At 49.2% G+C, this 13,697-nt stretch overlaps 1 protein-coding gene across 1 annotated transcript in view; it reads right to left on the reverse strand.

Annotated features, from left to right (window-relative positions):
* ITGAV (integrin, alpha V) overlaps positions 1-13,697 on the reverse strand; it is a gene marked incomplete at its 5' end in the record, with an annotated part of 49,661 nt that overhangs the window by 8,180 nt on the left and 27,784 nt on the right. The window contains 7 exons of the mRNA XM_014539620.1: positions 4-151; positions 801-868; positions 3,138-3,275; positions 5,221-5,375; positions 7,628-7,686; positions 9,583-9,690; positions 11,240-11,285. Of these exons, the coding sequence (XP_014395106.1) occupies positions 4-151; positions 801-868; positions 3,138-3,275; positions 5,221-5,375; positions 7,628-7,686; positions 9,583-9,690; positions 11,240-11,285 (722 nt within the window). The remainder of the gene's footprint in view (positions 1-3; positions 152-800; positions 869-3,137; positions 3,276-5,220; positions 5,376-7,627; positions 7,687-9,582; positions 9,691-11,239; positions 11,286-13,697) is intronic.

Raw genomic sequence — 13,697 nt, forward strand, 5'->3', positions numbered from 1 at the left:
TACCTCGCTGTTGCGGACGACGCCGATGAAGTCGGCCTGCGGGGGGAGGGCCACGATGAGCTCCGCCTCGTAGGCGCCTTCGCCCTGGTTCTGCGCCGTCACCATCAAAGTCAGGGGGTTGTCGTCCCCGACGTAGATCTTCTTCTGGTCTCTGCGGGGCGACACAGGCCCAGCCCGTGAGACGGGCCGCGTGGGGCAGCAGGGCCGTCCACGGGACGGGAGACAGACAGACACGCAGACGGCGGCACCGACACCCTCCCCGCGTCTCGGGGCGTTTACACGACCCCCAGCTCAACAGGAAACCGGGACCTGCACGCGGGCGCAGAGCCCACGCTCGTCTGAGCGAACAAGGCGATGCCGCCAGCATATCCCCGCCGCGCACATCCATCACGGGCGTCACTTTACGTCTCCCTGTGCGGCCTAAGTCTCTGATTTTAGGAGAAAACTGAATTGCTCATTTGTCACGATTCTCACAAAAACCCTTTGTGATTTATGTCTCGTGCACATGCGATGGAATTCCTTCAGTCGGGAGGAGGCCGATGATGAAGGCGGCCGTGAGAGGCATGGTGGCCTCTCACAGGACCCAGCGGGGGACGGGACCAGCCTGTCGCCCACACAGCGAGGAGAACTCAGCGCCTGCTGCTCTGGAGCTCAGACCGACAGCCTGACCGTCACAGACAGTCACGCATCCCCCTCGGATGTAACGAGTTCTCGTTCAGATACACCGTCCCTGGGAGGAGGAGCTGGGCTCCTCCACGTGCCCGTCCTGTGCGCGGTGTCACGGGGCGGGCAGGCCTCACCTGTCCACGGAGACCTCCAGCTTGGGTTTGCACACGTTGTCTTCGCCGCAGTCCAGGAGGATGTGAGCCTAGGAGAGAGGAGTGGTTACGTCTCCTGCGCGGGAGAGAGCGGTGCGGGTCACACTGCAGGGCATGTCCTACTACACGTGAAGCGCGTGGACACGCATGTGCACACATATATACAGGCACATGGATTCGTCCACTTCGCGTGCTAACAGAAAGGGGTCGTGGCTACTTCCTTTCACACGGGTCAGTGAACGGGCAGGAATGGCAGGAAGGAAAGGACTCAGGACATCAAACCACCAGGTGGGAGCTTTCGTTCCATCTCCAGTTGAGCTGCTAAGATTGTGGAATGAAGTGTCACATAGAAGAGAAAGTGACAGTCAAGAAATGAGGGTTCCACCCGGCCAGCTGGGCTTGGTGATTGAGCATCAAACTATGGGCCAGGAGGTCACAGCTCGATTCCCGTCAGGGCACAGACCCGGGTTGCAGGCTCCATCCCCAGTGGGGGGTGTGCAGGAGGCAGCCGGTCATCATGGATGTTTCTATCTGTCTCCCTCTCCTTTCCTCTCTGACATCAATAAAAATGAAAAAAATAAATGAGGGCTCAGCGGCTGCTAGCTAAGGTGTGTGATCTTGGGCAAAATAAACTCCTTCTAGGGTTTCTCATTCCAGACTACAGTTCTGTCAACGCCATGGAAACGCGGCTGCGGGGTGTAAGGGAGGAGGGGACAGAGCGGCAGTTCAGAGAGCAAACCACGGAACCAGCCACGGAACCAGCCACGGGAACAGCACGGGGGACGGCCACATAGGGAGCCGCCACTGGACACCAGGAGCCCAGAGTGTGCGGCCACGTGGAGAGAGAGGGCAGAAACCATCCTAGACACACACATATTCTAAGTATCCACATGCAAAGTAAAATGTAAACTACATTGTTAAAATATACAAATCACGGAAGACTTTGGATTTTAATACAAAAGTACATTAGAATATATTTTAATTTGCCTTACACGTCTATCATGTATAGTTTTATCAAACCACACACAAAGGAGTATTTGAGCCCAGCCAGCGTGGCTCAGTGGTTGAGCGTTGACCCATGAACCAGGAAGTCACTGTTCGATTCCTGGTTAGGGCACATGCCCGGGTTATGGGCTTGATCCCCAGTGGGGGGCGTGCAGGAGGCAGCTGATCCATGATTCTCTCTCATCATTGATGTTTCTATCTCTTTCTCCCTCTCCCTTTCTCTCTGAAATCAATAAAAACATATTTTTTTTAAAAAAGAGTATTTGAGATGTTAGAGTGTTAGACAAAGAAGAAATAACAACCAAAATGCAGGGTAAAGAATCCTATAAAAGAAGAAATATTAACCTAAAAATATGAACATGTAATAAAAAAGAGGAAGAAATAGGAAATGCAATCATAATATCTGAAAACATGGGTTTTACATAACATTTTCTAAGAATATTGTAATACAGCCCCTATGACATTTTATTGCTTTATTTGGTTTTATGAAAAGAAAGTACTATACATATACACTGAGTGGCCAGATTATTATGACCAGCCCATCAGTACTTCGTTGGGCCACTCCTGCACAATACAATACCTAAGTATCGTTGCTAATCAGGTTCATCCTATCATGTTGATGGCATATCCCAATGGAGATGGCTTCTTCCAACAAGACAATGTGCCATGCCACGGTGCTCGTATTGTGCGGGAGTGGTTTCAAGAACATGAGGGAGACTTTACCTTGCTTAGGTGGCCCCCACAATCACCAGATCTCAATCCAATTGAGCATTTGTGGGACGAAGTTAAAAGAGCCATCAGGCAGCTGGTTCCACAACCATCAAATCTCACAGAACTGGACAGTGCTATTCATCAGACATGGTGTCAGATTCCTCACATCACCTTTCAACATCTCGTGGAGTCAATGCCAAGAAGAATCGCCACAGTATTGAAGGCTGATGGGGTGGTCATAAGAATCTGGCCACTCAGTGTGTGTGTGTGTGTGTGTGTGTGTGTGTGTGTATGTATTTTTTCAAATTAAATCAAAGATAAAACAGATATTAAACTTGTTCAGCAAAATATTAAAATACTGTGTAAATTGGCGTTTTGTTGTTTTCCTTGAATTATTAACTTTCTATGTGACCCCAACGTTCTCTCCATATCACCGAGTTCCAAGTGGCTTTCAATGTCTCTAACTCGACTCCTCCCCCTTTTACTTCTTTGACTAAAATCCCAAGGTTACAAGAGCAATCCCTCGTGGTAATTTAAAACATGAACAGCAAGACCGTGAAGAAATGAAAGGCTGAGACTCGGGAGAAGCGAGAAGGCGCGTACCTGCCGACTGAGGTTGGCGGGCGTGAACTGGTTGAGGATGGGCCGCAGGCCTGTGGCGTCGGCCGCCGTTCTGTAGTCCAGCCGATACTCCATGAAAATGGTGATTGGAGTGAGCTTGTCTCTAAACTCAGATTCATCCTAGAAACAGAGAAGCTGCACATTAATGAGGACATCAAGCTACCAGAGAAACCCAAGCACAGAACACAAAGCCAGCTGTGTGACTCATCTCTTGATTTAATTCTACCAAACCCTCTGTGAATGTAAACTTATAGAAGAAGAAAACATCCAAAAAGGTTACTATTCACTGAGAACACATCAATTTATGCATCATAATGTCATTATTTGATTCACACACAAATATACGAAGCGTGTTCATAAAATGAGCAATTACACGCCCACCCCGGCCCGTGCGGCTCAGTGGTTGAGCGTCGACCTACAAGCCAAGAAGTCACTGGTCTGGTTCCCGGTCAGGGCACACGCCGGGCTGCGGGCTCGATCCCCAGTGTGGGGTGTGGAGGAGGCAGCGGTCAGTGACGTCTCTCTCATTGATGTTCCTCTCTCTCTCCCTCTCCCTTCCTCTAAAATAAATACTAATTAAAAACATATTTTTAAAAATACACGCCCCATATTATAACTGGAACGTTACTGCCCTCGCTTCAGCTACCCACACGGTCCTCTCTGGAGCGCCTCACGCCTCTGCCTTCCTTCCGAGCGACCGCCGTTCTGAGCCCAAGTCCCCATCCCCGCGCTGGCCCTCAGCAGTTTATGACCATGTGCCGTCTCCAAACAGCACGCTCCTGGGTCAGCTTTTCCTGTCTATTTAAGAATCAGATCAAACATATTCTCTGATTTGCTTCCTTCGTTCAATGCCCTTGTTGGAATCTTCGGATCCGTAGCCAGACGCCCTATCCATGGCCCCACTGGCCCAGTCCTCGTGGCCACAGCACATGCTTCCAGTATCTGCATCTTCTCCACTGTCTTCCTTTCGTGTCTTATCGTTTCTGATACAGGTTTCCACATCCGTGGTTAAGTTTACTCCAAGGTCGCTGTGGTTTTCCTGGTGCGATTGTAAATGAGACCGTTCTCTGTGTCCCTTTCTGAGAGTCTATTATTAACGTCCCAAAATGCAGCTGTTTTCTGGATGCTTGTTTTGCATCCTGCTGCTTTAACTGAATCATTTGTCAGTTCTGGGAGTTTTTGGTGGAACCTTCAGGGCTTCTAAATTTTACGTTTATTTTAGAAAGAGAGGGAGAGGGAGAGAGATGCGACATCCACGATGAGAATCACTGACTGACTGCCTCCCGCACGCCCCCCACGGGGGATCGTGCCCACAACCCGGGCAGGTACCCTGGTCGGGAATCGAACCAGCCCCTCTTGTGCACGGGCGGACGCTCAACCACTGAGCCACACTGGCTGGACCTGGACTTGTATTTTAGACTCTGTTTCGTTCATTTCTGCTCTGATCGTCACTATTTCCTTTCTCCTACGCACTTGGGCTTTGATTGCTGTTCTTGTTCTAGTGTCTTTGAGTGTAAAGTTAGGTCGTTTACGTAAGTTCTCTTGTTTCTCGAGGGAGGCCTGTAACGCCACACACTTCCTCTCAGGAGGGCGGGTTCTGCGTCCCACAGACTGTATCCTGGGGGGGCCCTTGGGGGGTACGCGACCCACCAGGAGGAGGAGGCCGCTACTCGGGTCCAACATTTAAAGAGCCACACTTGCCCTGACCGGTGTGGCTCAGTGGATAGATTGTCAGCCTGCGGACTGAAGGGTCCCAGGTTCGATTCCGGTCAAGGGCATGTACCTTGGTTGCGGGCACATCCCCAGTAGGGGGTGTGCAGGAGGCAGCTGATGGATGTTTCTCTCTCATCGATGTTTCTAACTCTCTATCCCTCTCCCTTCCTCTCTGTAAAAAATCAGTAAAATATATTAAAAAATAATAATAATAAAAAAATAAAGAGCTGCACTTCCTCACGTGCATTTCCTGTGGACTTAATGCACAAACATGTACAGAACGTGAAAAGCGCCCGGATGAGGAGAAAAGCAACAGGAGAGAAGAGCAGACATGGAGGGGGAGGGGCCTCACCCGCAGGTACGCCACCAGCTCCTCGCACTGCATGCGGCCCCCCCGGGAGACGGTCATGTTCTTGGGGTGGCCCGGGGACCTGTTGTGGAGAAACAGTGCTCGGCGAATGGCTCCCTTTTGCTTGAGTTTATCCAAAAGAAGCTCCACCTGAAAGTCTACACAAACCAAAGGTTTATGACCAACGCGGCCCCCGGACGCCGCCCGCCCCACATCCCCGGGTCACGCACAGACGCCCACTCCCGACGCCCTCGGGACACTGTGCTCCGCAGGGAGACCACCACCGATTCGTTCGGGATAAATGTGTCACAATTAACGGCAGAATTCACCCAGCTCCTCCCCGGGGAAGGTCAGTGATTCAGGCACCAGATCCTGAGGCAGTAAAACAGGTGGAGGGACCCCTTCCCTTCCCCGTTAGAGTGACCAGCCTGAAGGAACCCCGAGTAAATACACGCAAATGACGCTCCGAGTGCAGGGGGCAGGCCTCCTGCTGAGGGTGACTCAGAGGCACCCTTTCCACTAGGGCAGCAGTTCTCAACCTGGGGGTCGAACGACCCTTTCACAGGGGTCGCCTAAGACCATCGGAAAACACATATATAATTACATATTGTTTTTGTGATTAATCACTATGCTTTCATTATGTTCAATCTGTAACAATGAAAATACATCCTGCATATCAGATATTTACATTACGATTCATAACAGTAGCAACATTACAGTTATGAAGTAGCAACAAAAATAATTTTATGGTTGGGGGTCACCACAACATGAGGAGGTGGATTAAAGGGTCGTGGCATCAGGAAGGTTGAGAACCGCTGCTCTAAGGCAGTGGTTCTCAACCTTCTGGCCCTTTAAATACAGTTCCTCATGTTGTGACCCAACCATAAAATTATTTTTGTTGCTACTTCATAACTGTAATGTTGCTACTTACTGTTATGAATCGTAAATATCTGATATGCAGGATGGTCTTAGGTGACCCCTGTGAAAGGGTCGTTCGACCGCCAAAGGGGTCACAACCCACAGGTTGAGAACCACGGCTCTAAGGCAAAGCTTGACCCGACAGCTGCGTGTGGCCATGTGTTTCCTGACCCCACACGCCCTCTCACGGGAGCCTGTCGTCCGCGCTCCCGCCGGGGAGTTGATAGTTTGCACTAAACGTTTGTGTGGACTTCACAGGGGACACGTTTACGGACAAAAGTTTAGTGCAAACTATCAACTCCCTGGCGGGAGCTCGGAGGACAGGCTCCCCGTGAGAGGGCATGCGGGGTCGGGAAGCACGGGCCGAGCAGCTGTCGGTCAGGCACCCCCTTAGAGAGACTATTAGGGCCGGTGCGTCTAAGGTCCGGGCTCTCAGGAGCGTCTCCCAGGAGGGCGGGTGCAGGCCTCTAACCACAGCGTCTCCAGTTTCTCTGAAGGTTGGACTTCAGGTCACATTTGGGTGAAAACCCAGGGGTTTTCTGCTTCCAGTTCTGCTCCATCCTCCCCACTGCCCTCCGTGCGCTCACACGCCAGGCACGCCCTCCCGCGGCCCCGACACGCCGTCTCCTCTGGGGGAGCTTCCTCTTGGCCCCCACCTGGGCCTGCCTCCATTGCTCCCCGTGAACGCCACGCACCACCACACGTACCACCACACGCACCAGAACATGCACCACCACACACACCAGCACACACACCAGCACACGCACCAGAACATGCACCACCACACACACCAGCACACGCACCAGAACATGCACCACCACACACACCAGCACACGCACCAGAACATGCACCACCACACACACCACTGCACACACCACACACACCAGCACCAGCACACACACCAGCACACGCACCAGCACACGCACCACACGCACCACCACACACACCACCGCACGCACCAGCACCAGCACCACCACACACACCACCGCATGGGTGCAGCCTCCGCCCGCTGTCGTGCCCCCCAGCACGTCCCTGCCACGCGGCAGATCGTGGCCACAGGACTTAACGCTCCACCCGCTCTCAGGACGCAGAACCACGTTTTGGGAGGGAAGAGCCACCCGGGAGCTGGCTGTGTGGTTACAGGAGTGGCCCAGACCGTATCTCCTGCTCCTTCTAAACCACCTCCAGACCAGAGCCAGCAGGGGCTCCCCGAGGCCTACGGACGGAGGTTCCAGGAGACCCCTGGCTTATGGGCCATCGGCTCGTTCCCTCGCACAGGGACGCAAGGGCACGTTCAGGGGCGACTCTTCGCCGCGTCAACGAACAGGTGTGTCATTTCCCCGCTGGGTAGGAGCTTCCACACAGAGTGATTGTGGACTAAACCTTCCAATAAGTAACAACTGCCCGAGTGACTCCCGCCCCCTCAGTGTGAGCTGCGTGCGCAGCGTCGGTAACTCGCGTGATTCCCACGGACACGCACACGGGCACTTACTCAGTTTGGCGGGAAGCGCGCCTTTGCCGTCCGCCCGCAGGCAGAACCTGACGTTGAAGCTGCAGGGAAACAAGAACACACGCGTCGTCACGCAGGCCGGCCTCGCTCCCGTGTCCTCACACCTCACGCCCCGCGGGGAGCTCACCCGGCAAAGCTTCCTGTCTGTCTGTCTTCTTCTCGTATTTAACAATGAAACGAGACAAACTACCTCCCTCAGCCTCCCTTCCTCCCTCGTCCCCTGATGAGGAAGAAAGGAAAGAATTCCCCGCTTCCCCCCCGAGTCCCTTGCTCCGGGAACACGTGGAAACGAGGGAGGGAATCCAGACGTGAAGTGACGCCGCGTCATCGAAGTCCCACCGACGCTCCCTGACGAGCCAGCTCCCCGACGGGGTTCCCCCCTCGCTAGCGAGCCCGCGATCGTTCTCGTGGCTCTTGGGAAAGAAAGTCGTCCCAGCTCCCGTCACCCCTCCAGCTCTGAGTGCTCTGGCCCCTGTGCCCGGAACCGGGGTGTTCCCCCAAGTGGGGCCCTCGGGGTGACTTCACAGCATGTGGGCCAAGGCCTGTCATGACTAAGTCATACTTGTTCTGACGCGTAGGAGAAAGATACTGGTTTCTCCATTCTATCTTAAAATGTTTTAGACAGCCGAAACCGGTTTGGCTCAGTGGATAGAGCGTTGGCCTGCGGGCTGAAAGGTCCCGGGTTCAATTCCGGTCAAGGGCATGTACCTGGGTTGCGGGCACATCCCCAGTGGGAGATGTGCAGGAGGCAGCTGATCGATGTTTCTCTCTCATCGATGTTTCTAACTCTCTATCTCTCTCCCTTCCTCTCTGTAAAGAATCAATAAAATATATATAAAAAAAAATGTTTTAGACAAAATATGTCAGTTTAAAGAAAAAAATCTTCAGAAAATTACAAATACAGGTAGAATGAAAATATAGCTAAATCATGCACTATAGGGAAGAGTAGCATAAAAATATGTAGACTTGAGAAACTGCAAACTATAGAAGAATTCAGTTAAATTTTAAAAAAATATTTTTTTTATTTAAAAACTAGTAAAGGAACAATAGAAGACTGGTATATTAGAGCAAAATAATATTTTTTCATACAGCTACTCACAGATATTAAATCTGAAAAAGATCATACCTTTTAAAAATTAAAACGTTCATGGGTCTTTTTTTAAATTAAGTATGAATGAATTCTGAAATCTTATTATCTTTTCCTTCTTTTTTTAATATATTCATTGAGCATGAGTCACTTAAAAAACCTACACTAGTTTTTGGCCAGGCTGGCGTGGCTCAGTGGTTGAGCGTTGACCTATGAACCAGGAGGTTACAGTTTGATTCCCAGTCAGGGCACATGCCCGGGTTGCAGGCTCCATCCCCAGTGGGGGGCGTGCAGGAGGCAGCCAATCCATGATTCTCTCTCATCATTGATGCTTGTATCTCTCCCTCTTCCTTCCTCTCTGAAATCAAATACACACACACACACACACACACATAAACTTTCCACTAGTTTTTAACATACTTCTAGAGCTTCTGCATATCTTTCTGGAACAGTATTTCTATAATCCAATCTATGACATGGTAAGAGAGTAGACAAACGAAATCTGCTTTTGCACTATTTCACCCCCACCTTCATTTTCGATTGTTTTTATAATAAATGAAGCACTTGCCCTGACCGGTTTGGCTCAGTGGATAGAGCGTTGGCCTGTGGACTGAAGGGTCCCAGGTTCGATTCCGGTCAAGGGCATGTACCTTGGTTGCAGGCACATCCCCAGTAGGGGGTGTGCGGTGATCGATGTTTCTCTCTCATCGATGTTTCTAACTCTCTATCCCTCTCCCTTTCTCTCTGTAAAAAATTAAAAAAAATATATTTTATAGAAATAAAATAAATAACTGAACCACTCATCAGAATAATAACTATAATAATCACAACATTCAGCTAATACTCTTACCAGGAAACTTTAAGATCTGTCCCAGGCAGCGAGCAGGTCTTATTGTCTTGGTTTAAAATGCTCGGGTAGACTTCAAGGCCAGCATTGACCGTGATGACCGGTCTGGCTCTAGTGGGGGGAGGGAGAGAGAGAGAGAGAGAGAGGGAGGGAGAGAGAGAGAGGCAGGAAGTGAGGAAAATGAAGAAGCTGTTTACAATGTTGGACTGACTGAGCATTTCGGGTTCACACTCACAGGGCAGTGAAAAGACAAGAACTAAACCTCAGAATGACACTGTCCCCGTCGCCCAGGGCTGCCCTGATTCCAGCAGGAAGTCCCGTGACCGGCAAATCCCTCAGGCCCAGGCTAGCAGGACGACTGGCCAAACTCTCTGAACTCTGCCCACGAAAGCGGAACAGCGAAGCCAGCCGTGCGCTATGGACCTAACGCAACGCTCACAGCGGAACAATGAGGGCCGTGCACCATCCGTGCTGTTACGGAGGATCTAAGACACACGCCACATGTAATGTCAGTGCGACACGGGAGAAACCCACAGTGTACAAAGCATGCACACACACACACACACACACACACACAAGCATTGTAATGCCTAGTGTGTTTCTGATTGTATACACTAGTAAACTAATAACTAGTCTGAGAAGAGACTTCTTTGTTGTATGCCCTTTTTATATTATTTGAATGTTTACCACCTGCACGTATTACTTCAATAACAGCCATTTTAAAAACTGAGACGGAGCCCGGCCGGCGTGGCTCAGTGGTTGAGTATCGACCTATGAACCAGGAGGTCACGGTTTGATTCCCGGTCGGGGCACAGGCCCGGGTTGTGGGCTCGATCCCCAGTGTGGGACGTGCAGGAGGCAGCCGATCCATGATTCTCTCTCATCATTGATGTTTCCATCTCTCCCTTCCTCTCTGAAATCAATAAAAATATATTTTTAAAAACTTATAGTAAGTAAAATAAAAACTGAAAGAGGCACCGATTTAAACTCTGTCCAGAAACGCAGCCGCTCCGGCCTGCGCCGTCCCAATCCCCGGCCGAGGACACACGTCTGTGCGGACACGGTGCCCGAGCGCCAGTCGCATTTCTCCAGCCACAGCCCCATCAGCTGCCGGGTCAGCGTCCTGCCCGCGCACACGAGGCCTGTGGAAGGTGAACACCCTCATCTCCCTGGGAGGCGGAGGATGGCCTAGGGCAGGAGGGACTGATGGGCACAGAGTAACTGGGAACGTGCACAAAGCTGGGAGACACAGGCCTGGACGTATACGCTGCTCTGAGCAACCGTGGTCCCGGGAGTCATTGCACACGGCCTTTGTGCTCAGAATGTTACGCACAAACACAAGTTAGTTTCTCGCCTCTCAGCGGGAAACGTCAACTCCTAGAATTTGGGGGGACATTGAAAAGGCAGGAGACTCCCTCTAGACATGATTGCAAGAACGAAGAGAGAAACCCTACATGCTTTCTGAAATTAAAACCGTCTACGCTTTCTCCACGTGGGGAGCTCTCCTCCTATAGATACCGCTTGCCTACAGTAAATCTCAAAGAGAAAGAACAGATTGTACCGTCACTTCGAGAAAATTAAGCTGAAATTAAAACACTGGGACTTAACTATAAAACGTTTGATTAATTCAGAACAGAAGCGGCGATGGGAAGACGCTCACCTGTATAACACAGCTCTGTCCACACCAAAAGCTCCCACAATCAAGTCTTAAAAGAGAGCAGAAAAAAATGTTAATAATAATGATAATGATTTTTTAAAATTCACATTCCATTCCATACAGCTTTCAATACATACGATCAGGATTTAAACACAGTCTCAAATCTACCTTCAGTAGGAGGCGGAAGATGACCTTTAGAAGGTTAGGATAGGAAAACTCGAAATGAGCTACTGCCGACGGCAAACGCTCCTCATAAAACGAGTCTTCCATTCAGGCGACGGTCTTCCCATGGACACTTAGTAAAACCAGCAAAGTGGGGAGCAGAGCCCCAAAACATGGACCACGAGGGAAACCCTGTGGTGCCTGCGGATGCCACTGTACAGGTATTTTTTCATTTTCTTTATTTTTTTAACCAAAACCAAAAAGCACATCGCATACGTTTAGAAATCTTAGACCTGATAGCAGACAGCACTCCCATCAACACAGACAGAAGGCATTCGTCTTCATACGTGAGAGGTAAAAAGGACTCACAATTAGGGGAAAAAAATGCTCTCGCAGCTCCATCTCGCAGTATAAACAAGCTGGATTTGAGGAAGCCCTTTCCAGGCAAAAAAGTACGTGAAAAAAAAACACACATAAAAACAGGCAGATTGTACTACTAAAAAATTAAGAACTTCTCTATGCCCAAAAAAGCAAATGTGACAAGCTAGGAAGTATACGGGGGCAGGAAAAGCAGGTGTACAGCTACGTGCATAGGAAACACAGAGTTTATTCTCGTTCTATTATTTACTATTGTTATTATTTTCCACACGAACAGCTGTAAACCTATTTTTGTCTTAGTTAATAGCCTAAAACATACTATTTTAATGCACCTGCCACAAGGTAAAAAAAAAAAAGAATGAAAGAAAAACATCCCAATAAAACAGAGGGGGAAAAAAGATGTAAAAAAAGAAATTCACAGAAGTAAATAGATGAAAATAAACAAAACGCTTACCCTCACTAATAACCAAAAACTGAAAATTAAGACAAAAGGACATTTCCACCCGCCACATAAAGTTACTCTGCAGGGAACAAAGATGACACTCAACATGGGAACAAATGTGAGAGAAGGACCCTCACTCGCTGGTGGTAAGTGGTTTAAAAAGTGGCAAAACCTTCGTTTAGAGGGAGTGGGACTGTAGTTTGACAAGCGAATCAACAAACTTAAAAAAAAACACCATGCTTACCTTTGACAAAACAATTCTAAAACTTTCTCTAATAATGAAAAGTTTTTAAAAATAAGGTGTATACACACCAGAATTATATACAAGAATATAAATGCCCCCAAATAAAGTAAATACGATATGATATAGTCATTTGATAAAATGAAAAATATAAAATTCATGCTTTTGAAGAAAAATTAGTAACATGGGGAAACATTTCTGATACTTTCAGTGAATAAAATATGCTATTAATAGTGCATAAAGCACAATTCTATTTCATTCATAAATGTGTATGAGTGCATTGGAAAAAAGACCGCAAAATACGTTCTGCTGTATTTTCTAAAAGTTCTATAAATATATTGCACTTATAACCAGAAAATTCTTGCACTAACACAGAGAGAGAATCAACTTCCTGTCGTATTTCTAAGAGCGCTTCAACAGACTCGCCCACTGAGCTCACAGTAACTGTCCCAACAGCAAAGGCAGTTACGTCTTCTGCACTGTATTTCGTTTAAAGAATAGACCCATTATAATCCCAGGTCTATTGCAGTAACTCCAAAGTATAAATGAGCCAGAAAAAAAATCTCACTTTCTCTAATGGCTCAAATCAGTGGGCGTGTTGGGCCAACGCCCTTTCTGAGTCTCTCTTCTCATCCAGAAGATGGTGATGAGCTGGGATAGCGCGCATTCTCCAGAGACTTACATGAAATAACGTATTTGTTAAAAACCACAATGATTGCCCTAACCGGTGTGGCTCAATGGATAGAGCGTCAGCCTGCGGACAGAAGGGTCCGGGGTTTGATTTCCGGTCAGGGCACAGGCCCGGGTTGTGGCTCAGTCCCCAGCGTGGGGCGCACAGGAGGCAGCCAATCCATGATTCTCTCTCACCGATGATGTTTCCATCTCTCTCTCCCTCTCCCTTCCTCTCTGAAATCAATAAAAATATATTTTTTTAAAAAAAGATGTCTAACATTCAAAAACTCAAAAGGAGCGTTTCGCTTGTGTGTGACTTCCCTGGATTTCCTTACAGACTTCAACGCAGGAAGCTCAGAGCCCGTGGTTTTGCTGGAAACTCCCGGGAAATAGAGCTGCTTTTCCTGCGATGCCCCCTGGGCAGTGAGAGCAGCACCGCAACCACCGCGGGGCCCAACCAGCACGTGAGATCCCGGACTGAACTGACGCACAGCACCACTCAGCACAGCACCACCCAGCACAGCATCCACTCAGCACAGCACCACCCAGCACAGCATCCACCCAGC

The sequence above is a fragment of the Myotis brandtii genome, unplaced genomic scaffold, assembly GCF_000412655.1.
Source record: "Myotis brandtii unplaced genomic scaffold, ASM41265v1 scaffold221, whole genome shotgun sequence".
Taxonomy (NCBI): Eukaryota; Metazoa; Chordata; class Mammalia; order Chiroptera; family Vespertilionidae; genus Myotis; species Myotis brandtii.